The 26,392-nt window shown below is 40.9% G+C and overlaps 1 protein-coding gene across 7 annotated transcripts in view; it reads left to right on the forward strand.

The window, feature by feature from the left end:
- The window catches only part of TLE4 (TLE family member 4, transcriptional corepressor), a 115,431-nt gene that overhangs the window by 25,025 nt on the left and 64,014 nt on the right, over positions 1–26,392 (forward strand). For 5 of the 7 annotated variants that reach the window (XM_039544235.1, XM_039544236.1, XM_039544238.1 and 2 more), the window contains 2 exons: positions 8,403–8,465; positions 21,863–21,937. In XM_039544235.1, coding sequence (XP_039400169.1) covers positions 8,403–8,465; positions 21,863–21,937 — 138 coding nt within the window. The remainder of the gene's footprint in view (positions 1–8,402; positions 8,466–21,862; positions 21,938–26,392) is intronic. The other 2 variants (XM_039544237.1, XM_039544241.1) reach the window with 1 other exon arrangement.

The following is a 26,392-nucleotide window of genomic DNA, read 5'->3' on the forward strand; positions in this document are numbered from 1 at the left end:
GGACTTAGGAAGCTATGAGTAGCGTAAGTCTCCTTGAAAGTCATTGGAACTTAGGCTCAGAGTTCAAAGTTCCACTGACTTTCAAGGAGCCGGTGGGTATGTCTACACTGCAATTAGAGGGTCCCAGAGCTCGGTCTCCAGCCCAAGCCTGAATGTCTACATTGCAATTAAACAGGTCGTCAGCCCCATGAGTCCAGCTAACGTGGGCCAGCTGTGGGTGTCTAATTACAGTGTAGACATACCCATAGACTCCTGATTGCCTCCAAAGTCCCTTTTGAAAATGGGACTTGGGCTTATAAGTCCCTCCAGTGCTTTTGGAAATTTTACCCTAAGAGTCCAATTTTAAAGGTATTGGAGCATCTAAAGATGCCGGTAGGTGCTTTTGAAAATTCCACTAAGCTCCTATCTGCATCTTTAGGTGCCTAAATACCTTTAAAAATCTGCCTCAAGTGCAGATTGCAAGGGATAGTTTGACTCAGGGCCTTAAGCAGTTACACTTGTATTTTATAATGATTAGGAAATATTGACTGATGCAAGTGTTGGATCTTTTGTCTGGGTTGTAATTTGGCCTGGTTAGTTATAGTGCCTTCAGATAGGTGACCAAACGTTACAGAAGAGTATATTATAGTTCGTAAATGTTTGTTTGTTTCACTATTGGCCTTTTAAAAAAAAAATGTTGTTGTTAATCTTTCCATATCTGTGCCCTTTAAGGTATTTTAAACAGGGTGATTTTTGTTTTTGCAGTTATATCAACAAAATAATCTAATACTAGACTAGTTACCAAAAAAAAACCCCCAAAAAAACAAAAACACAATTGCCACCACCACTACACCTCTTTTCAGTTTCAATGTTGGTGTCTTTTTGGGCAAAAACAAACATACTTCTTTCCCAAGACAAAAAGAATAGAAGTGTCAGTGTTTGTTAACATATTTGACAAACTATGGCAGCAAAAACTATCTTTTTTTTAAATATTTTGGCATGAACAATTGCCCTTTTATTGGGCCATTAATGGTATTTCGGAGCATCCACAGACAATAATTTAGCAACTGTTTATCAGGAGCTTTCATAAAGCATTGAATAGTATTCTAACATTCAGTAACCCTAACAACAGCATTTCAGAATCTGTGCCTGTTTAAATGGGATATCTGTAAATGTAGTTGTTCAGGGATGCATGACCCACATAACCTATAAATTTGATTGGAAGTTACAGTGCTGGCATAGGCTGATGGATAGCAGATTAGAACCCTGATTAACTATGTGATTCGCAGGCTGGGAATATATTGTCCTAAGCAAGATTCATCAGATGCAATCAGAATGTCAAGTGGTCAGATGAAATTCAAATGTGCTGTGTGGCTTTTTTCTTGTGCTTTTCTTCTTAGGTTCCCTCTCCTCCTCTTCTCCTCCCCCCCTTATTTCCAAAGCTGAAAAATACTACTTTGATGAATTTGCTCCTCACCCTAAAGCTGTCTGTCTGTTATTTATCAGAAAGCAGGTCGCAGTTCAGTGAGCAGAAGAAAAGATTTTAATAGAAGCTGTGCCAAGGGCTGTAATGCATCATTTTAGGGCCCTAATTACATTACAATGACAAATATCAATGGTGACAACAGCAATAACCTACATCCTTTAATGGCTGTGCTGGAAAAGGAGTTTGGGCTCTGCGCCATTAGATTAGACTTGGTTTCAAAACATAGGCCATTAGAAGTGTGCGTCCACAATATTATTGGCCGATAACTGAAGCCCAGTGGAAAGGCCTGTAAATAAATGATGCCTCTCTAAAGCTTGGTCCCGTGAGACAAGAGGCAAAATTAGATGGCCCGTGGAAGCAGCAGTGTTTCCGAGGCAACTTTAGTTTCAAAGTGAGGAATTGGCTGCTTATGTTTATGAAATCATACCCGCCCCGCCCCCCCTTCTGCCAATTAAGTAGATTGTGAAAAATCCAGTGACAAAGCATCTCAAAGCAAAAAGATATTCATAGACAAAGCGACTAATTTTAAAATGAACGTTTTTAAAAGCGTTTTTCTATATATAGCTATTTAAAACTTTTTGCTTTTCTTTTTCTCCCTCTTTTTTCTCTCTCTCCTCTTTTTTGCCTGTTAGGCAACAAAGACTGGTGTAGGAAGTATTGTATGGGCTTAATAACCACAGGCCCACTGAAATACTAACCCACATTATTGGTGCCTCTCCCTATAGATAATGGAATGGCACAGCAAGAAATCAGACTATCTGGCTTCCAAGGGTTAACTCTTTATTATGTTTTGTAATAAATAGTTCAGCCCGCTAAAACTGCTGTCATACTATTCTGCAGACTTGACTGTGTGAAGGACTGCATATTCCTAAACAAAATACTTTTTAATGACTTATTCCATGAATCCATGCCAATTCTTTAGATTTTGATGAATTTCTTCATTTGCTTTATTCCTGCAAAAAAATGCACACAAGTGTTTGGGTTTTGGGGGGCATTTTACATTACCCTTCATAATAGGACATTGACAACACAGGCTATAGATGTGCTTACTGTGAACATATATTTACTTTGGTTAAATGGGAAAGAAGGAAGTGGAAGAAGAATTGTTTGTTCGAACAAACCTAAGACTAATTTGTATACTACAAATTAAGTGCAGACAGTGCACTAACAGTTCCTGTACAAAAACAGTACAAAACAGTCCCTGCCCCTGAAGAGTTTTTATAATCTACAAGAATGCCTAAAATTTTCCAATTAAAGTGCTTTCACCTAAGTATTTGACTAATAAAGAATGTTAGGGTGCTTCAAGGCTTTATTTTTGGACAAGATTCCTTCTTCCTCTCTGTCTCTTCTCCCTCCCCTCCCCTCCCCTCCCAGCCCTGCCCCCCTTTCAGGGAAGGAATACACTTTTATTCTCAAATTGAGCTAGTCTCTTCCTCTTCTAATTACCTGGTCTAGCAGGTGACAGTTCAATGCATGTTTTGGGTGAACACATAGAGCAACTTATTTACTGTAAATTCTTAGTTGATGTTAAAGGTGAAAATCTCTTGGTGTGAGATGATGATTTAGATAGACTGTGTTTCTTTGTATCAAAACCAAAGAGAGAAGCTAAGACCAGAATCTTGAATGTGAGCCCCTTCAAACTCTGAAGACTATAGCGGACATACCATTTGAGACAAACCGGCTTCCACTGTCCTATTTTTGAAACAGATCCAAAATTTATTTTAAGTTTTGGTATGGTTACAAATTATGAGACTGGCTGACCTTGCAAGATTACTGATATTTATGATGATTACTCATGAGAATTTGCTGTTATCTAATCTAAAACCCAGGCCCTAAACTAACTCTAGTCAGCTTCCAAAACCATTTTGTTCACCCATTTGTAAAATGAGCCCTGCTTTGCCTTTCCTAGTCTAAATGGAGTAAAGATCTTGCCAAAATAATTTGGTAGCACTTGAGTATTAATGCCAGTGGTCCAATCCTGTGTGGAATATCTGTGGGATCAGGGCATTTAAAGATTGTGCAGTTAAGAAGTTCACAATATTCCAGGTATAAGAAAGTAGTGGCTAAACTGTGAAATGTATTGGTGTACACTATAGATATATTTTTATATGTGCTGTTTGGCTGTTAATTAGCAATGAGCAGCCTGATTTTGTTAACCAAGTATGTATCCGCTGTAATTTTTCCTAATGGTTTTGATATTTGCCTCTTTTCCAAACCATGAAACTAAAGCCTTTTCTTGAAAATATATGTGACAGCCCAAAACTCAAATATATAAGCATACTTTAATGCAAAGATGCCCATCCTACTTTAGGTAACAAATGTAAACTCATTTACACATCCCACATCCCCTTTACTCCAATGCCTGCCCAGTATGTCTTTCTCTTCTCTTCCATACCCTTCAAGTCCAAAATGGAAACAATGCTTATCTCCACTGTGTACCTTTGTCCATGGTAGCTCAGTGACTTGACAGTGGCTTTCAGAATGTATCCAGGCAACATCGAGGGCCACCTTAGATAACTTTCTGAAGATTGGTTCAGCATAGGTGCCTGGCACAATTACAAGGCCGCACAATTACAAGGCCACACAAGTATGGTGGATTAATCCATGGGAAAGTAATGGATCAATGTGAATACTGGTGGATCCAGAATGCAGAAATTTGAATGTCCTTTCTGGCTTTGCTACAGCTCCACAATGCTTTGTCTCTGTGCCCACCTCCTTCCTGGCTTGTAGCCTTCAGCAATAATGCAGACCATGTTCCAGTCACATCTTGCCAGAATCAGGCCTTCATGAATGAAGAGCACTGTCACTAAGCAAGCCTGTCTTGTTTGAAGATCATTCGTTGGAGGCAGAAAAAAGTTCAAAGCAACATAACTTGAGAGAAGGACCCATCTAGTAACCTGCCTAGTGGAATGCCATACTCAAGCACCAGTGCTTCTGCTTTGCTCTTTATCAGAGGACTCTCTAACCTGTTCACACACCAGTGTCTTGGAAAGCTTCGTAGTAGGTGGCTCCATGGAGCTCAGATCCAAGTGCAAGTAGTCTCTCGGCCTATCAAAGGGTATGATCAAGTGTTTTGATGTGTTTGGTCTTTTGGCCCTGAGATGAAAACCGTGTCTGTGTCCCTAGGACTGTGAAGTACAAACATTTATTACTGCTTATATTCTACTTATACTCTACAATGTGCAATCATCTGCTGCCCTAAGATGACCATAATTCCTAATGTCATTGGAACTTTTCAATAAAGAACAGTACTGATGGGGTTGACTAGACCTAAAAATGCATATGCATCAGGTATATTAACAAGGGACTTTTATGTTCATATAAATAAACTCCAAAAATAGAAAATAGTGTTAGCCCATGGCTAGACATCTGAATCTTAAGTGCGGGCTTTTTCTTTTAGTCTCTTCCACCCTCTTGTTGATCCCTCCTGAAAGCTGAATACTTGTGAGATGTCTTGCCATCATTTAAAAATTCTTCTCTTCTCCCATACAACTCTTTCATACTTTATCCAGGAGTAGACTGCTATCTCCACAAGTCCAGGAAGCCTGACTTTCATGTATGAAGCAAGCATTAAAGTGCTGCAGTTTCGTATTATTCTGGGACCACTAATACTTAAGGCCTGCATAATGGTTTACCTTCTAACCTCCTGTTTACAATTGCTCAGACCTTCCAGAAACTCACTTTTCTGGCTGATGGTTCCCAGGCTCAGACTCTGCTTGTCGGGGAAGGGGTGTGTGTGTGTGTGTGTGTGTGTGTGTGTGAGTTCCATAGCTGAAACAGCTGTGCTTGAATGTTGAAATTTAGCATGGACATAAAGGCACTTCTCCCCTATTACAGTTAAGTATGCTAGGTAAAGTGGTCTTTGATGTGGAGAAGTTATGCTGTAGCTCAACAAGAAGTTCTAGACATGATGCAGGAATCACTTGGTGAAATTCTGTGGCCTATGTTAGGTAGGTCAGACTAGATTATCATAATGATCCTTTCTTGGCTTAAAAATCTAACTCTGAGCCTTTTCACTGCAGTTTATGTACAACATTTATGCTCACTCCTAGAGTGCAGCTAAGGAAGAATATTCAGTGCACATGTGACTATTAGGGTTGTCAGTTTTCTAATCTCAGAAAACCAAACACCCTTACCCCACCACCTGGCCTGCACCTTCTCTGAAGTGTCCCGCTCACTCCCTTCCTCACCCTCCATTGCTTGCTCTCCCCCCACCCTCGCTCATTTGCTCATTTTACCAGGCTGGGGAAGAGGGTTGGGGTGCAGGAGGGGGCTCCAGGCTGAGGCAGGGGGTTAGGGTGCGGCGGGGCGGGTGTGCAGGCTCCAGCTGGGGGTGTAGGCTCTGAGGTGGAGCTAGGGATGAGGGGTTTGATTGCAGGAGAGGGCTCAGGGCTGGGGCAGGGAGTTGAGGGGGTGAGGGGTGTGGGCTCTGGGTGGCGCTTACCTCAGGCAGGTCCCAGAAGTGGTGACATGTCCCTCAGGCTCCTAGGGAGAGGAGTGGCCATGGAGGCTCTGCACGCTGCCCCTGCCCACAGGCTGCGCCCCTGCAGCTTACATTGGTTATGGTTCCTGGCTAATGGGAGCTGCAGAGCCAGTGCTTGGGGCTGCCAACCAGACTTCTAATGGCCCGGTCAGCGGTGCTGACAGGAGCCACCAGGATCCCTTTTCGACTGGGTTTTCTGGTAAAAAACTAGACACCTGGCAACCCTAGTACCCAACTTATCTGTTGGGTACAAAGGGGACTGAAAGCATGCATGGGCTGAGTAGGGTTGCCAACTTTCTAATCACACAAAACCATGCCCTGCCCTGCCCCTTCCTTGACTCTGCCAGGTGACTCTGCGTGCTGCCTGCGCCTAGAGGCGCCACCCCCACTGATCCCATTGGCTAGGGGGCCACACAGACCCAGGGCAGGCAGGGAGATTGCCTTAGCCCTGCTGTGCCGCCAGCCAGACTTTTATAGCTGCCAGAGTCCCTTTTGGACTGGGTGTTCTGGTTGAAAATCAGATGTCTGTCAACCCAAGGGCTGAGGCAAGACTCTGACCAGGCCTTTGTCCTCAGTACCTGTAAATCTCAAATTGTAAAGGAGTTAGGTAAGGCTACTGCATACATTTCAGGTGCACCAGAGGGAGCTCTGCAAATGAGGAAGGTATATTCTGCTTTTATTCTGTGGATGACTTAAAATGCATGGATTTTTTTTTCCAACTGTTACAATTTCTGATATTTTACAAGTTGAGAGAATTTATGAAGTAGTGAAGATTAAGGCCTGAGTTCTGCAAGTTGCTTTGTGAGGGAACCAAGGGAGCCTTGCTGAAGTCAGTGGGGCGCCTCGTGGATGCAGGGGTCTGCCTAATGCAGAACAGCAGGATCAGTGTCTATAGCTTTTTCTTGTTGCTTTTTATTAAACCTAGGAAATTCTGTATTAAAAATATTGTATGGTTGCTATACCCTCAAGTTAGGAAATGCTCCAGCAACGTTAATTTTAGCAACCACAACTCAATCTTCTTGTTCGTAGATGAGAAGTACATAGTAAACTGTATTTACTTAATATTAATACATAAGAGAGGTACTGAAAAATTGCAGGCATATATAGGTCAGTTAAATTTTTAGGGAAATTAGCTTTGTAGTTAACTGTGTAAGCTCCTGAACTATACTTAGGGAAGGCTGTACTGCTAGATAACCAGAAAATGTGTTGTATGTGAGTGTCGAAAAGTGTCGTCATATGCGCAAGGGAACAAAGTTAAAATTTCACATAAACCCGTGGCTGTAGCATGTCATGACTTCTGACGACATAGCTTTATAACGATAATGTTTCATTAACACAGATTTTTATATGGAATGCTAGATACTTTACTAGTCTGTTGGTTAGATCCTTTTTTTTTTTTTTTTAAGGTTTTGTCATTTAAAAGATTGCATAGTGAGAAGGTTGAAAGGGTTGCTGATGAAAGAAGGAAACCAAAATTGCACAAGTATGAGTGTCATTCTGGTAATGACTTTGCAAGAAAAAGAGCATTTTGCCCTCCTATATAATGGGGAACTGATGTGTAGAATTTATTTTAAGAATGTCCCTGTAATTGTTACTGTTGTGATATCTCCCCTACCAACGTTGAGATGTGCAGGTTAAATGTATGTAATTATCCATCCCTGTGGAAATACAGTATCATATAGAATCCGATTCTAATCAGTTACACTGGTCTAAATCCTAGAGTAATTCCAGCGAATCAGTTGACTTCCATGAAATGACTCTAGTATTAATCCAGGAGAAGTGCTATCAAAGATCTAAGTATTACTTAATTATTTTTCTAAATTCAGAATCTCAAATTGCAATGTCTAAGCTGTATCTTAACACGATCTTCAGTGAAGTTACATATGTTGTTTGTAATGTTCCCACAGTATATTTTTAGTTCAGATATTCTTTTTTTATTTTTATTTTTTTTATATTTTTTATATATATATAATTTTTTCTCTCTCTCTCTTACAGTTGAGTTATTGTCATATTCCTTGAATTAAATTGTCTTTCTTCCTGTGAGGGGATGAAATGTACCATCAGTATTCAATAATTTTGAGGTTTTTGTAAGGTTTGAAAATACTTTTTTCCAGTACTATGGTTGGTTTGTGCGCTGCTCCTCCTGGAGACATCATGATACCCCTCTGATTTTTATAATGGAAATGAAAATTCTCTTTGGACCATATGGAAGCTCAAAAGCTTATTTTGTGAGGAAACTCTTAAAAATGTGAGCTATAAATGACTAACAATAGCCATCACCTGTTGTTGAATTGGGTCTCTGAATTATTTTTGATTCTTATTAACTATTCCAGTTAGAACATGGTTACACAAAACCACTGATAGATGCAGTTGGATATGTTAGCTGTTCATGTGATAACATTAACATTTGAGAAATATAGATTACACTAACTTTCTTCTTCTTCTTATGTGCAGGCAGAAATTGTCAAGAGGCTGAATGCTATATGTGCACAAGTCATCCCCTTCTTATCCCAAGAGGTAAGGTGGTAGTTTGCAGGTACTGGCCTTAAAAGGTGCTCTGCAGTTGTTGTTGTTACAAAAGTGGAGCTTTGTAATGACCTCTCTGGCTTTATAAAACTCATGGTGACTATTTCATTTTCCAAGGTGCTGTTCCAACGTCAATGTCTTAAATTATATTCTACTGAATTTTTAATAAGTGCCTTTATAGAATAGATCACGTTCTAATGTGCTAAGCAAAATTTAGTTGTTTAAAATTTGCTGTCGAGTACAATGTAGTGTTGCTCAGAATAATGACTTTGTCAAACTGGCTTCTAATACGATAGATTGAAAAATTGCTAGAAATACATGATTTGTGGTACATTCTTGACAATGGGCGTTAAAAGTAGGCAGAAATGTATGTAGGTCTATCAAGTGGTGATGCTCTAGATAGTAAACATACTAATGAAGCTTTTGTCTGTCTTCTGTATGTTTGAGGAAAATGCACAGAAGATTAACTCTCTGTAAGCACTGACCTCAAAATTATGATTCATTCTCATGAGCTTGAGTGCATTGTGGATGCCTTCTGAGAGAGACAGGGAACTTGAGGGAAGGGTGTGGTGCTGGCTGAGGGAACCTTGCTACTATTGGCTTGTGTGGGATAAAATGAGAATGTGGTTCGTGAAAGGAGAGTTTAAGTGTATAGTGGCTTTAAAAAAAGTGTTTTTTTGGTTGTTTTTTTGTTTTTTTTGTGCAGGGGCAGGATTTGGACATGGGGTGCCATTGGAAGTAGGGTGGCTGTCTTGATGCTGTATAATTTAGGAATTCATTTAAGTAAAATCAGTGGTGGGAAGTCAGCTTACAGCGGTGTTTCTTTGTAGTGCAGCTGCAAAGCGTTGTATTGCAGTCTGAGAATGTACTACGATTCTTTCTCCCACCCTTCCAATTGTTCCACAAAGTGTCGTTGCTTTTCAAGAGAGCTGTTCATCCTTCTGCTTGCTGGAGGTCATGTGTTTGATGCATACAGGTAGGGGTGTGTGTGTGTGTGTGTGTGTGTGTGTGTGTGTGTGTGTGTGTGTGTGTGTGTGTGTGTGTGTGTGTGTGTGAGAGAGAGGAAAAAATAATGTTGACAAGACTAGATCAAAAGCTGCCACTATTCCCTTTGGCCTATAAAGTTGGGTTTATGAGCACTAAATGTTTTAGTGAGTTAGTGCACAAACCCTTCTCTGCTGCCACTGGGGGCCTGAATTCAAGTCCTGCCTTGAGTCACAAACGAAAACTAGCTTAATCCTTGTACTCATTTGTTAATGCTACAGAAACACTGCACATTTGGAAATTCCTCTGTTGAGGAGTTACACAGGGTTTGAATTAGAGAGATAGGATTGAGATGTATTGGCTTTTATTTTGGAAATCTGTCACTGTATCTATTCCTGATTCAAGCCAGTGCTATTCGTTCCTTTGCTCTGTGTCCTAAACTGACAAGCGTTTAAAAGACAGGTGTGGGGGGAGTATTTGGCAAGCAAAGCTGTGTTCTGGGCAAAAAATCAGGTCCAAATGTAGTACGAAGTGGCATTTTGCCTTAGGTAGGAATAGTGTGGTCCTGCATTCAGAGATCTTGCATTATTATTATTTTATTATTTTCTGTGGTTGCCGTTTTAGAACTTTCCATTGAAGTCCTAAAGAAATCTTTGTTTTAATACATAAATTAGCCAAATTGTTCAGCTGTACCTTTCTCCGTTCTCCCTTTCCACACACACACAATGAAAACCTATTAATTAGAAAAAAATATGTGGTTTGTTGGTGATATTTGAGTTTTTGCCATCCTTTTGTTCATCTTAGGCTTGACCCTTTCTATGTGTTCATGTGAAAAAAAGGGGTAAGGTTTTGGGGTTTGTGTGTAAGTGGTGGTGCCCCAGTCTGTTCAACACAGATTTCTCCTCTCCTACTGCTCCACATATATCCTGCTCACCTTACTCCACAGTCAATCTGCTGAAAGCTTGCACTGATGCATTTTAAGTGATGCACTGGAGGGAGGAGGAATCATGAAGGATGCATTGTTGCCTCTTTCTGCAGGCAGGGAGAATAATCCTGTGTGGGATGCATAATCAGAAATTGGGGAGCTGTGCTAGGACGCTTACCTTTAACCATAATCCTCTACACTATCTACCAACTTTCTAGGCCACGTCTACACCACAAACTTTGGTCAGCGCAAATTAAGTTAGCACAAAGCCACCAAACTTAGTTGTGCGCGTGCATACCTGGCTCCTTCTGTTGGTGCTCAGGTTGCTCACCAAGAGTGCATAGCGTGGTGCACCATTGGTAGGTGTCCCAGTGTGTAACCCACCACTCTCCAGTGTGCTGTCTTTTGGGAAACTTTGGCAGTGCATGGTGAGGGAGAAATGAGCCATGCAGGGGTGACTGGGAGCAAGGGGTCAGCTTCCCAGTGTGCAACTGGCTCGATACCATAATGTCGTCTTTTGCACCTTTTTTAAAAAATCCCACAAACCCACATGGCCCTTCTTGCTGTTCACCATCTCAGACAGAAGCATGGAGCATGCACAAGTCTGCACGAATGTCATAAGTGTTGCAAGCACAGGACACATGATACTCTGACATTTGCAGAGCCATAAGAGGAACCAAATCAGCAAGGAACATGATTTCTTGGAGGACAGATTGCTGTGGGACAGAGTGAGAACGAATTTAAAGTTTTTAGTGGCCTTCAGAGCAGCTGCAGATGTTGGAGCACCGCTTTGGGCACTGAAAAATAAGCACTGACTGGAGGGACTGCATTGTAACACAGGCATGGGATGAGGAGCCAGGGCCGCAGAATTTTCATATGCACAAGGCCATGTTCTTGGGTCTGTGGGCCGAACTCACCACATTCCTCCAGCGCAGAAACACCAAAATGAGAGCTGCACGGACGGTGGAAAATCAAGTGGTGGTTGAGCTGTAGAAATTAGCATTGCTAGAATGCTACCAGTCACTGGGAAATAATTTTGGAGTTGGAAAATCGACTGTGGGGGCCATTGCCATACAAGTGTGCAGGGCATTAGACATGTCCTGCTGTGCAGGAATGTGACTCTTGGCAATGTGCAGGACATAATGGATGGATTTGCAGCAGTGGGGTTCCCACAGTGTGGTGGGGTGAGAGATGGCTCACATATTCCTATTTTGGCACCAGAGCACCTTGCCACAGAGTAAATCAACAGAAAGGGCTTTTTTATGGTGATGAAAGCACTGATGGATTCTTGGAGACTCTTCACCAATTTCAATGTTGGCTGGTCAAGAAGGTGCATAACGCTCATATCTTTAAGAATACAGGACTGTTGAGAGAGCTACAAGCAAAGACTATTTTCCCCCAAGCAGTGGATTACCATCGGTGATGTTGAAATTCCAATAGTGATTCTGGGGGACTGTTGGCGGGTGGGGTTCAGGGCCAGTCCTGGTTGCACTGCCTGGCGAGTGTCAAGCGCTTGCATTGCCTTGTGGTGAACATCAAGCATCCAGGGCTAGGGGAACTTGGGCTCTCCCTGCTCCACCAGATTCCACCCCAGGGCCCATTGAGGCAGTAATTCTGGGTCCATTCTGAAGCCTGTGCTCTGAGCCATGGCTCGTTGTTGCCAATCTCCACAACTGAAAGGCCTGTGGCAGCTTAGTGTTGAGGACCAGGCCCAACCACGTGAGGCCTCGATGGCTTCTTGACAGGAGCTTGCAACACACAACTGGCCTCCTGCTCCAATTACCCAGACCAAACTAAACTGCTCTCTTTTGAGCTCTGTGTCCGCTGTGAGCATGCCCAGCAGGGGCAACCGGGCAGGGTTTTCTCATCCTAGAGCTGCTCCTTAACCTTTACTTCCTCAGTGTTGGGTTCATGCACCCCATCACAGGGATCCAGCCTATCTCTTGCTCCCTTAGCTCATGAAGCTGTATACTGGCCACCTTGACAGCACCAACAAAAGATTCAACTACTGGGTCAGCGGATGCAGAATGACAGTGGAATGCACTTTTGATAGATTTGAAGGAGGGCTGGTGCTGTTTGCTAACAAGATTGGATCTCAGTGGGGAAAAAACATCCCAATGGTTATATAGCTAGCTGTCTGCTGTGTCCTGCATAATGTCTGTGAAGCAAAGGTGGGGGGGAAGTTGCCATCGGGGTGGAAGGCAGAAGTGGAGTGGCTGTCTGAGTTTGAACAGCCAGCCATGAGCAGTATTAGAAGTGCTCAACGTGAAGTTGTATGGCTCAGGGCAGCTTTGAAAAAGCACTTCAACAGTGAGCCAAGTAATGCATTATGGAATACCATGCTTTACTTGGCCCTGGTGTTTTGGGGCCTGTTAGGAATTGTATGGTGCTTGGTGTAAATTTATGAATATAACTCATCAATTCACTTACCGGTATGTATTTTGCAGTGCTTGCTTTACGCTTGTTTGTTACACTGTCATTGATCCTATGAGTTGTCGCACTGTAACAGTAACAGTGGGTGCTTTCAAAACTGCTAAGCACTCTGCAGCTAATGTTGTGAAGCAATAAAGATGAATTATTTTTCAAATAGAATTTTATTCTGTAACAATCAGTGCAAAGAAGTGTGTGTGCAATTTAGAAGCAAATACATTAAAAATTTAATAAACTAATGGAATAGAACTTAACAAAATGAAGGAACATTCATGTCCATTTTACCTACACATACATTGGCCTGTGGAAGGCATGGTCACTATATGTGAAGCTGTGGTTCTTAATATCCCATGGCGTAGAGTGGCAGGGATGGGGATGTGGCCCTTGATACCACATGGAATGTTTGGGAGAGTGTAGGGAAGTGCTGCAATGAAGTTCTCCATGGACTGCAAATGGAGGCAAGCCCATGATTGTTGAACCTGTAGGTCCATAAGAGTCTGTAGCATCTGTCTTTGCTGCCAGAGAAGCTCCATTATGTCCTGGTGCATCTGCTTCTCTTCCTGCTAGGACTCCTTGGCTGCCTCTTGTCCACTCTTTCCGTCTCCAGGCTGTCTGCAGTGTTCACCCTCCAGCCCCTTTGCTCACAGTTGGATGCAGCACTGGCTTGCAGGATTTCATTGAACATGTCATCCTGAGTCCTCTTCTTCTTTCTCCTCCTTATCTGGCTCAGGCATTCCAAGGGCTTAGCGAGGGAACCCCTCAAGGCCATAATGGCAGCAGCTGCAGGTAAAACACACAGAGGTACCATTATCCGTATAGTCACAACAGAAAGTGAAAGTTAAGACTCAGAACTCGCCTGAGGTTTTAAACAAGACCATGGGGAGTATGGCCTGCCAGAGATGAAGGAAATGGAGAGGGAGTTTCTTGCATGAAACTGAGTAAAGGGTAATGTTTCTGAATACTGGCACCATTTTCCTCAGGTGGTGGTGATCTTAGCTGATATCTCACTCTTGAGGGCAACAAAGGCACACAGTGCATAGCTGCTGCTAGTGTCCCAAAGCCACCTGGGCCCGTACGTGCTAGTTTTTGTTCTATAGCGGTGCCTGCCAAAGTTATTGCTGAAAGCATCCTACCGTGGATGAAGAAATAAGTCTGCCATTCCTAGAAACCTTTGGGAGAGGATTGCACAGTACCTCCATTAAAGTTTCATGGAGATCTCTGAGGACCAGTCAAAGGATGTTTCTGTGTACATAAACAAACTGCTCTGTGTGGCTCCCCTTGCTTCAGGGGAATGAAAAGGAGATAATGCTATCTCCTTTTTTTTTTTTTTTTTTTGGTACCGCTACCCCTTGTAGTACAAGTACATTTAATGAAAACTTGATACCTGTATCCTGTTATGTCAGGGGTGCCATCAGTACATCATTGTAATGGGAAATATAATTATATACTTACCCGAGTTTCCTTCCTTGTATCAGGCTCGATTGCCAGGAGTGACTGGACTGTGGTGGAGTCTCAAAGAGGTCCTGGCTTGCAGCATAGCTGGACCCTCTGGTCTCATGTCCCCCATCTTCCTTCTCCACCTCTTCCTGAGTCTCACTGTTCATGCCTGGGACCTAGGTTCCTCAGAGGAACTTGTGGCTGTCTGTGGGGTGGTGATGGCTTCTGTCATGTATGGTATGCAGCTCTTTGTAAAAGTGGCAGGTCTGCACCTCAGCACCTGATTGACTATTGGTCTCCCTGGACTTATGATATGCCTGGTACAGTTCCTTTGCCTTCATGCGGCACTGTTGATGGTCCCTGTCATACCCCTTCTCCTGTGCAATCTTCTTAAAGATGTCCATGTCTCTGTGGCTGGTCCGTAACTGTGCTTGCACAGCCTCTTCTCTCCTCAGGCCCAGGAGATCCAGTATCTTTTTACTGCAAGCCAGAGCACTTCTGGAGGATGTAGCCTGCATGGTCAGCTGGGCAGTTACACACAACAAGGGAGAGCTGCTAGGTTTGCTTGCTAAGCTGGGCAATCAGGAAAGGGCATGCAAAAAATTTGTGGGGTTTGAAGGGCAGGGAGACCTTCTGGTCTCCATGCCTCCTAGGCCACGGAGGTCACAATTGTGACCAAAGCAGTCAGTATAGGGCATTGTGGGATAGCAGCTGAAGGACTGTGAGGGTCCATGTTTGTAACGCTGCGTCTACACTCATGCTGCATTGACTTCCGTATGTTGACCATGGCTCAACACCACGTGGGGAGATAGTGTTACTGAGTCGCTGTAAACAGGGTGCTTATATCGATGGAAAACCAATTTAAGTGTAAATACGTTATAACTAGATCTAGGCCAGGCAACTAACGTTGCTCTAACTTTGTAGTGTAAATCCAGGCGCTGGCTGTGGGGAGCAATTTTTCAATGCATGATCAAGGCTGTCTTCACTAGCAACTTACGTCGGTATAACTGTTGTTCAGGGGTGTGGAAAATCCACAGCCCTGAACGACACAGTTATACTGGCCTGATTACCAGTGTAGACAGTGCTATGTTGACGGGAGTGATTCCTGCTATGGCGGATTATCCATTGGTATAGTTAGTGTCTTCATTGAAGCACTACTGCTGCACCTTTTAAGTGTAGACAAGCCTTTAGAAAAATAATCACACAACCTGAACTGCACTACGCATTCCCACAGTCATGCTTATTACAAGGAACTTAGATGATAGACAGCTGAATTGATCTAAAGGATATAGTTACAAAAGGACATTGCCCCACTTCTTTTATGGATACAGTACTATCTACTAAGTACCTAAGCCCAATTGATATCAATTGGGCTTGACTTCATTGGGCTTTGGATTGGGCCCTAAAGTTAAGCATTTTCAGGTCTACAAATAGAATCTTTTATGGTTTCTATATTTGTCTGTGCCAATTTGCCTCTGCTTTATAAAATCTTGGCCCATAATGATTTCTTCACCTGCTCACGTCTCATTCCCTCACATTTATCAAGCGGTATACTTTCTTATGTGTTCATGTTCCATAGTGTCAAAGCTCTACAGGCTAAAAAGGAAATGAAGAGGTTCAAAATAAATTTCAGAATTTCCCCTTTTTTACATGCATTTACAAAGAGCAAAGGGAACATTTCCAAAAAGTCACTGTGCCAATTTGTCTTGCTTGGGGGCAAGTATAAGCATATGTAATTTTAATGCTTTTAATAGGAATAAAAAAATCTCTCTTAAAAATGCCACTGATTGAGCAAAATAAGGTCTTTATGCTGAAGTGGTGAAATTCTAGTAACTGCATAGCCTTTACCTAATACTAATATCTGTTAAAATCATGTTATATTGGCACACCTAGATGTAGCCGTTTTGAGTGTTTTGCTAATTTGGTTTATAATTTCAGACTTTAAAAAAAGAAGGGGGGGTAATTAAATCCTGTTTTTCATGATCTAGATCAGGGGTTCTCAAACTTCATTGCACCGGGATCTCCTTCTGACAACAAAAATTACTACAGGACCCCAGGAGGGAGGACCAAAGCCTGAGCCCACCCAAGCCCTGCCACCCTGGGGGTTGGTGGGGGGTGGAGAGGGTGCAAAGACGAAGCCCCACCTCCCCAGGCCAGGGGAGCAAAGCCCAAGGGCTTTAGCCCCAGGCAGGGGACCTGTAACCTTAGCCCCACTGCCCAGGGCTGAAGCCCTCGGGCTTGGGCTTAGACTTGCTGGGGCCCAGAGCCAAAGCCAGTACTGGTGGCCCTGTTAAAATGGGGTTGCGACCCACTTTGGGGTCCTGACCTACAGTTTGAGAACCGCTGATCTAGATTAATATAGAATTGATATACATTGTGCTTATGCTGTTTACACATTTTGCTTACAATATAATTGTGGAATAGTAGCTTTAAAATGTGACCAGTCACTTTAGTATTGTGCCTGGGGGGGAAATGAACAAAATACAGTGGTTACATGCATTGATGGCAACATTATTGCCTCATAATAGCACCAGGTTAATTTGTCTTCTTTCCTGTTAGCTTCATAAGGAATCAGTGGTTTGCAGTAACTCAGTTTGATGCAAGAGATTATGACCAAAATCACCAGATCTCTTGATAAAGATGCATTGTAGAAGTGTGGAATGATTTAAATCAAAGAGACTTAAATCATTGATTTTAATCATGATTTAAATCAACAAGCAGGAAACCTTGATTTAAAGAATCAATTTTAATTGTTTTTTGCATTTGTCCTTTTTAGTGTTTTCGTCCCCCCCCCCCCCCCCGAAGTTGATTTTTTTTTTTGGTTAGTTAAAATAGTTGTTAAATAGGTAATTAAATGGTTAATGGTTGATTTAAAACATGTTGATTTGAAACTAAATATATCCTTTACACTAAATTTGATATCTTTTCCTAACCAGGAGGCTATGCTGTATCTATAAACATTTATTTAAGCACCTAGGTAGCTTAATTTATATTTATTGATTTTTAATTTTTACATTTTGTCTGTTAGAAAATGGTGGTTGATGCATTTCTTATTTACTAGATGACTTTTTTCTTGTGGCTTTTTTCAAACTCTATTTGGATGTTAATTCAGTTTCAATGACAAATGCACAACAGTATTTTAAATTTATTTTTGTTAAATACTACTACTTTCAAACTACTGTATGCACAAGGAAAAATGTTTATCAAAAGGTTTATCAACCTGTTTTGCGTTTAAAACTGATTAACAAAGGATGTATTATCTATAGTTAGTGAATTGAACAGATAGTTTCTGGTTTCCATGCCCTATAATATTTTAGAACTAGTAGATCTCACCCTCTCACATCTAGATTTTATTCGTAGATTGGAAGAGGAAAACAAGCTTTCCTGCTTTTTCAGCTCCCAATTGGTTTCTTAACTTTGAATGTACTAGCCATTGAACTGAAATGAAGAAAATATTCTGTCTGTACTTAAAAAAGAGGCCACTGCTGTCAAAAGCTGGTTTAGCAAATCAAATTCTGGTTTGAAGTGCTTAGCCAGTGACTTCAACGAGTTCAGTGGTCCTAACTTTCTTTAAAACTTGGCAACAAACCTGTACTGCTTAATATTTTTTCTACTTAAGTTAATAGGTTATAATTTTGACTTAATTTTAACTAGGGCTGTCAAACGATTAAAATTAATAGTAATTACAGTTTTAATCACACTGCTAAACAATATTAGAATACCATTTATTATTTTTTTAAAAATATTTTCAAATATAGGCTCTGGGCTTCACCCCTGCTTCTGCCACCTTGGTATTAGGCATTTATATTAGCAAATGCTGCATGGATTGCTAGTAGTTTGTCTAGCCATTTTGTGGCGTGTGTGCTGTACCTTCCTTATAAATCTGTCTCTGACTTTTGGCTCAGGATTAGTGTCTCTTGCACTGTTCTCTTCCCTTGTGCTGTCTGTACAACTGACATGTATAGTGAAACTACCTACATTCTGACATTTTGATCTGCAACTCCTTTGAACACATAGCTCACAAGAACAGGACAGAGCAGCTGGGCTCTGCAGAGTGAAGAGTTCAGCAAGTTTTGCTGTAGATTAATTAAATGCATCTGTTTACCAATGCTGGAGTGGAGGATGAAATTAGGCCTTGTACACACTAGTCTGTTTTGGAGGATCTCTCATTGTTTCATTACCACTAGTGTAGCTCCCCTGGTGGTGGGAGCGAGACATAGTAGATAGAGCACAGGCATTTTTACTACTGTGCCATGTTGGACTCCCTCTGTTCAGGGTTAATCAGCATGATGGTAGCAATGCCTGTGCCTTTTTTATGGTATGGTCTCTGTTATCACCACTGGTGGTGGTGTGATGGTGGGTAGTGTAGACACAGCTCAGTAGAAGCAAGAAGAGAGGGTGATGAGAAGACACAGGGATAAATAGAAAAAGGAATAATACTAGTCTGAGTTCCAGGCATGGTAGGCGAATGGATTCCTTGGCCCAGCCTGTTAATCCAATATGAAACAATCAGGGTAGGGTAGAGAGAACCCTTTTTGAAGAAAATAACTGGTTATTATAATTGGAAGAAAATCTATTCTTTATTTGCTTGTGTACAAGAAGAAATGTTGGTTTTAAAGAAGTATATTGGGAGTTACATCTCCTGTTAAGTTTTCCCCACCCTAAAACTAGTACTTACTGTAGTATTGGTGAGGAGGATTTTGCCTCTTGCCAGAGTTGTTTGGAAATTGTGTGTGTGTCTGTGTCTATATTTTTCATATATTTTTTTCAATACTTCAGAAAACAAAATGCTCAAAAGTTTAAAAAAAAAATAAATCCAAGGGTCAGAGTCTGTTCTCTGCCTCAGTGTGGAAAGAACAGCCTAGGAGAGGAAAGGGGACGCCAGAATGGCATTAAGCCCCCTTTGTGCCTTTAAAATTCTGGGATCCTCTGCAGGACAACATGTAGGGTTGCCAGCTTTCAAATAGCACAAAACTGAATGCCCGAGGCCCTACCCCCACTCACTACATTTCCCCCTTCCTTGGTGGTTCGCTGTCCTCCACCCTCACTTGCTTTCACTGGGCTGGGGCAGGGGGTTGGGGTGTAGGAGTAGGGGAGGGCTCCGGCTGGGGAGGAGGGGTTCAGGGTGCAGGAGAGGGCTGCAAGTTGAGGCAGGGGGTTGGGGTGTGAGCTTACCTCCAATGGCTCCCAGTCAGTGGCACAGTGGTGGGGCTAAGGCAGGTTTCCTACCTGTCCTGATTCTGCACTATGCCCTGGAAGCGGCTAGCAGGTCCAGCTCCTGGGCAGCGCAGCTCTGCTCGCTGCCGTTGCCCGCAGGCACCGCCCCTGCGCGCTGCTGTTGCCCGCAGTTCCTGGCCAGTGGGAGTGCGGAGCCAGTGGCCCCTCCGCCTAGGAGCCGGACCTGCTGACTGCTTCCGGGGCTCAGAATGGAGCCAAGACAAGTAGGGAGTAGCCTGCCTTAGCTCCCCAGCACCGTCGACCAAACTTTTAACAGCCTGGTTGGCGGTGCTGCCCAGAGCCACCAGGGTCCCTTATTGACCGGTGTTCCGGTTGAAAACCAGACACCCGGTCACCCTAGCAACATGGCCCCTGGTACAAGTTAGAGAAGCCACTAAGGACTGTTGTAACTGACAGTGTCTTCCCACAATTGCCTGAGCTTTCCCTTGTAGTGCTCTCGCTCGCTCTCTCTCCCCTACATGGTGGGGTAACGTAATGTTGCTTATGCTGCAATTTTGCTACCCCTGTGTGGAGGGAGCTCTCTGGGGGGCTGTTTTAAGTCTCCTTTATGTCACCAAAGCTGTTTAAAGGGGAATTGCACAGGATCTACCCCAAGATTCCTACATCAACCTTAATTCTGTGCCACATCCCTACTTTAACGTAAACATCCTTTCTACTACTGTCCATGGTATTCTCTCTTAATACAGATCAAACTCTCTCTCGTCCTCCAACTCTTAATAAACAGTTGCATTTGGGATTGACCTCTGACTCTCTGCTAGAAACTATATCTGGGTGAGAGCTGGTTGGGATGGGGGAGAGGAGGTGAATTTGCACAAAAAAAAAGAATATAAATATTTTTCCTTTTTAAAAAAAAAAAAATTAAATGTGTACACGTAAATCTAAATTCATTGAAATCTTTCAAAATTTCAGACAGCTGTGCCTAGAGTCCTAGGGTCGGATTTTCTTGCATTCCAGCCTCTGTGCACAGCTGTTGTGGCACAAAAGGGTAGAAAAACATCTGGATTGGGACAGCTGAGACTTGCTGCTGGTGATGGGGCACTCTTAGCTGGTCTAGAACCAACTGTTTCTCCCAACCCCAATACAGGCATGTGGTGTTGTTTGAAGGGGGTGTGTGGGAGGCAGAGGTCTGGTTTGCACTCTGGCTATCTGCAGCCTGCATACACTTGGTATGCAAATTGGTCCTAAAAATCATGACCACTAATAGGATCCTGACACACCCCATCTCCTGCAGTGTGCTGAGCCAAACTGCACATCAGAAAATCTGGATCTTAGTTTTGAAATACAGTTCAGTGCCGATATCTCAAAGTCTTCTATTCCGCTACAGCATAAAGACACTATTATACCTAGTGCATCCTTGTGATGTGAGGTCTCGCCTATACTATACTCAATTCAGCCTCTGGCTATAGATCAGAGAACAATATACTCCCCATAAAGGCCTCAGATCTGGCTGAACCCTCTTCTGCGCAAACGCAGAGACATCAACAGTTAGCCTATACTGTGGGAACCATAATCTCCAAAGTGTGTGCATGTGTGTTTCCCGCCCTCCCCCCTCAGTATGGCTTTCATTTCTGTAGTCTCATCAGCACAGTGCAGCTCCAGCTAGGCTCGGCTACTGAAATATGGATCTGAGTGCAGGATTGGGACCTGATTCTGTTTTAAATGAATGTTTTGAAATAAATATCCCATAAAACTTTCAGGATGTAGCCATCCTAACTGATAACAGACGTAAAGCATCACTCAAAGCAAGATAATCTAACGGCTGAAGCTTCTAAACTGTGTTGTTAATTAGACCATATTTTTGATGGAACTGTTTAAACTATTAAAACTTACACTTTTAGGGACTGAAATAATTAACTTTCACATTTTTGACAGAAGTGAGAATGGAATTTTGAATTTCTGTCCCATGGTTGAATTGCTCTGAAATGTACCAAGAAAGGGAATCTGCATTTCCTGTGATGAGGAAGCAGTGTTACTACTGAAATGCATTCCTTTCCTTTTCAGTACATATCTTTTATTTAAAAAGATTGTTGTAAGGAGAAGGTCCTGGGTTTTAGGATGAAGCATCTTATTCAACAAAAGAACACACTGCCCTGATGAATAAAAGAAAGGCAGGTCTCGGAGCAGTTCACTTTGGTGAAAGAGGGACTATGGTACGCGTCTAGGCAGGTAGTTACTTAGATAAAATTCTCCCTTCTACCTCCTTTCACACATCCACACAGCAGTTTACTGTCTACTCAGAGAACCATTATTTCAAGCCCTGCATGTGGTTGAAGGGTTAGAAAAAAGAAAGGCGGGGGGGTGGGAAAAAGGAAAATCTGTGCTTAATTGACTAGAAAGCAAATAATTTTATTTTGTTTCTGATCTTCATTTATAGCACCAGCAACAAGTGGTGCAGGCTGTGGAACGTGCCAAGCAAGTGACCATGGCAGAACTGAACGCAATCATTGGGGTATGTGGTCTTTCCATTTTAGCTCTAATAGTGTTTGTAATTAGCTCTTTATTTAAAAATTAAAATTAAAAACTTGCTCCATCAACTGAGCAAAAGTTGTGGACAGCAGTGAAGTTAAGTAGTCTGACTTAATCTGCATAAAAACTGTTTGCTACATTAAAAACTTTTATTGAATCGTGGCCATAAGGTGAATGATGTAACTGTTTTATCCATCCCTCTGGGAATCACCTTTTTTCTTTTTTTTTTTTTTTTGTTTTAGGGTTGGGTTTTTTTTTATTAAAGTAAAACTTAAACTTTTTTTCATTTGCTTAGTGCTGTTCAGTCTGCCTCTGTAACTACCTGTCCCCCCCCCCCCCCCGGGTTCCATGCGCATGGTGGCCAAAAATAGTGACTATCCACATTGTAACTCACTTTTTTAAAATAAAAAATCCCCTCTTCCCCCTCCCTCCCCCCCCAATCTACAAGTAAATGACAATTCTCAAAGGAAGTGATTGGTGCCATTCTCCCATTTGTCTGAAAAATACAGGGCCCCTCTTCTGAAAACATTTCTGCCAACAGCATAGCATAGTATAGAAGTCCTGCAAGGTTTTAGGAGTTTGGGCAGCCATAATTTTTACATCTTATGACTCAAGAGGAAAGGAAAAACAATTAAATATTGGCTGTTCACATTGCATAAAATAAAGGTGAGAAATCATAGCTTAATAGCACATTATTCATATCTATAATTATGCAGCTGGTGCAAGCAGTTGTTTAAGCTATTCTAATGAAGATTCTACAACTGTACTTGCTGTATTCTGCCCCCTCCAAAATGCTTTTTCTTTTGTGTATAGATTATACACAAGTCTTTCCTTTTTTTTATTCAGTGTATCAAACACACTTTGAAATGCTAATTATTCCATTTACTTTCATTAAAATTCAAATTGCTGAGTGAAGATGTGGCTAAGGGTCGCCAAATAATCAATCTGAAGTGAAGATATTGCTTCAATTATTCCTCTGTCTTTTAACAAGGAAATCGGGACTCTCTGATCATTGCTGACGGTAGTGTAGAGCAGTTGTCTGATTGTAGCTTGTTTTTAATAGTCTGTTTCTAACTCTATTTTGTATCCCTCTGACCACAAGAATATACTGGTAGTCAATTAGAAGATATAAATGGAAAAGAGTAACCTTTATTGCCTGTGAAGTGCCCCTTGGAAAGAAGGGGATGAATCAGAGCGAGTCGTGTAGACTCATGAATAACATTTGTTGTATGTCTTTTACGCTCCAGTGGGGAGAGTGGGAGATGAATAATTTCCCAATTAGTTTTCATTACCTAACCAAAATACTGCCTACTATTAACATTCTTTGCATAAAGTAAGTTGCAAAAGATTTTTTTTAAAGGTAGATGTGTATGTGCTGCATGTCTCTGTGCATTGCATTTTGTGTGTGCCTGCATGTATACGCATACTTTATTTATAAATTTGTATATATATAAAGTGTGTGTGACACTCAACATTACATTTCTTGAAGAATCTATAATATGGAGAATCAAGTATTAATGTAAAATTTGTGGCATTATTACAGATGTTGCAGATTTTGCTTATTGTTTAAAGTTTATCCTGCTTTCCATGAACCACTAAAATACACACACTGAATATAAACAAATAGATGCTTATTCAAGAGTTTGGTGATCTTCTTTTCTAAAGGACAGAACTAAATTTCCGATTTTGTCCAAGGCTGTCTGATCCTACTTTTTCAGATTGATTGATTGAAATTCTACCTGTCCCAGATTTCATAAAGGCTGTAATTTGTGGCTTGAAGAAGATAACTCCCCATTTACCTTCCCCACAAAGAATAATTTGTATTTACTGTATTTCTCTTGTACACTTTTGATTTGGAAAGGTGGGGATATTTCATGTGGATCTCTTGTAGTTTTTGATAAAACTGAAGTATTACTGACCAAAAAAGTCTTGTTTGTGGCTTAAATTATTATATAAAAGGAGTAATCTGATATAATTTATTAGGAAAACTGATTGAATAGGATAGCAAGGTTATCAAATCAGCATAAATATTAGGTGTTTGGATACCCATGAATAAATCTATATGCACAGAAAATAAAAGCAAAATTATAACTGTAGCACTAGAAAAACTCTGGCACACTTAAAGAACATATCAATAAAAAGCAAAGTACATAATTAGAACATACGAGGTCTTTTTAAAAAACTCTAGTTATGCTCTGTCTTGTGTTAGTTTGCAGTTTGCTATATCTGCCGGAGTTCCTGTTGTTGTAACATTGTGGTGTTTTTAAAAAGATCCACTACTCAGTGGCTGTTTACAATTTTTTTAAAAAAATAATCTTTTTAATAACCATTTAGTTCTGAGCTGAAGTTGTACTGGACTTAAAATTTTTAAAATATAATTGTGGATATTAAGTTTCTGTATACTGAGTACCCTGTATAATGCTTACTGTATACTGAGATCCCAGGGCAAAAGCCCTTTTTGGTTTGAATGGTGGACTGTGGCTTAGGATTTTAGAATTGGATCCTATGAGAGCTAAGGATGGCTCAAATAAAAAACGAATGTACACAGATTATCTGAGTTTCTTTCTTTGAGTCTCATGTATATATTTTTACATGAATGTACTCGGATTTAATGAAATCTGATGAAGCACCTTTTTAACTTTGCAGTATTATTCTATCTTCATTGGTAAATGAACCAAATCACTGATCCATGCAGTTTAAATGCAAAATACTGAAGTGAGCCTGGAACCTGGAGAGACTGCTTGTTCTCTTGACAATAAGCTAGTTGTGTTTAATGGAATGAAACACGGTTATAATGACTTCTTTCACAGGTCATGTTCAGTTTAAAGCTGTTGACAGATAGAAACAAGTATAATTTTTTTTTTAAAAGAACTGGTGAAGGATTGGGGGAGGACAAAATACCTAGATATCCTAAATATACCAGAGAAGTGTATTAAACTTAAATGAATGCAGACTTTTTAAATGATGCTTTCAATAGTCTATATTGTTGGTTAGAGATCTTATTTTGAGTCAGTTCTCTTGAACAATTTGAACCCTTCCATGTTCACACTGTTGGGATAAGGAATGTTGTTTCCAGTTGATCTTGTCATGTGCCACTGTTTTTAAATTAGAAACGGCAAGATCATACTGTTGGAGCAACACACATCGTAGTCTTAAATCGGTAATGTGATCTAATTAGGAATGATGTTTTCATTTCCTGTATTATTAAACACTCATCTAACTTCTTCAAAATATTTTAATCCATTGTTCTGTGTAATCAGAACGTGCTGTGTGAATGTAGTTGCATTTTAATAAAGGGAAAAAGCACTAATGTGTAATCAGAATAATTATTTTTTTTCTGTTTTTGGTTTCTTTAGTATGCATATTTAAAATTGTATATATGTTCAACTGCACTCTAGGTAGTAAGACAGAAATGGAGGCTACTGTTCATATGCTTGTTTATCATAGAGAAATGTACCAAAACTCCAAAAAGAACAGGTATGTGATGGTGTTCAAAGAAAAAGCAGTTTAGCACAAGATATGCTGAACCTCCATTTTTAGCAGTGACATTTTAATGATAGGAAGTCTGCAAAATTATTTGCCATCAATTGTGAAGGCAATAACAAGCCTTGGTGGTTTTTCACACTCTCTGTGTTAAGTGCTTTCAGAATGACAGCGTAAACTGTGTTAGAGAACTCCAAGGAAGTAAAACTGATTAAAATGTTCATGCTTGAATGGTGCTGATGGAATAGTTCATTTGGACTTTCTCTACCTCCTGCAGCTCAAGCTGAAATATTAAAATTCAGTGGATTTAAATCTTTCTCCCCTCAGCTCAGGAAAAAAACATTACATTTTAATAGGTTTTAAACTCATAATTCATTGGCTTGGAGCAGCACTATTAAATCTATTTAAATATTACTTGTATTACTAAGGATATGATTTAAATGATTTTTCCTTTACCAATCTATATGTTTGAGTTAAAAAAAAAAAAAGCTTTGGTTTAATTTGTAAGCATTTTGTTTTACTATGTCAGTTTTATTATCTTCTTTAAAAATAAGAGTCTGTTTTTAAAGCAACTGGCAGTTGTTGGAGAAAAGGACCCTTTTTATATTGTGACATGTAATTATCAAGCTATAAAGTTCCCTCTTGAATACACCAGTTGTCAAAATTTCCATTCCGTGTTTTAGACTGAAACACTTGTTTGCTTGAGCTCGGAAGCTGCGTGGTTTTTTTTTTTTTTTTTTTAATATATGAGTAGTCCATCAGCCAAACGTCTCATACTTTCACAGCAGAAGTGTGGAACAATGCCTCTTAAGAAAACAATATGTCATCTTTTATGCATTCACAGATATGAGGATCTTAGAAAGCGGTGTGGTGTAGATAAGTGCACACAAGTTCTAATAAAAACTTAGCATCAATGCATGCTATTATTCCCTTGGCGCCAGTGGTCCAGAGCTCC

The sequence above is a fragment of the Mauremys reevesii genome, linkage group 6 (assembly GCF_016161935.1).
Source record: "Mauremys reevesii isolate NIE-2019 linkage group 6, ASM1616193v1, whole genome shotgun sequence".
NCBI lineage: Eukaryota > Metazoa > Chordata > Testudines > Geoemydidae > Mauremys > Mauremys reevesii.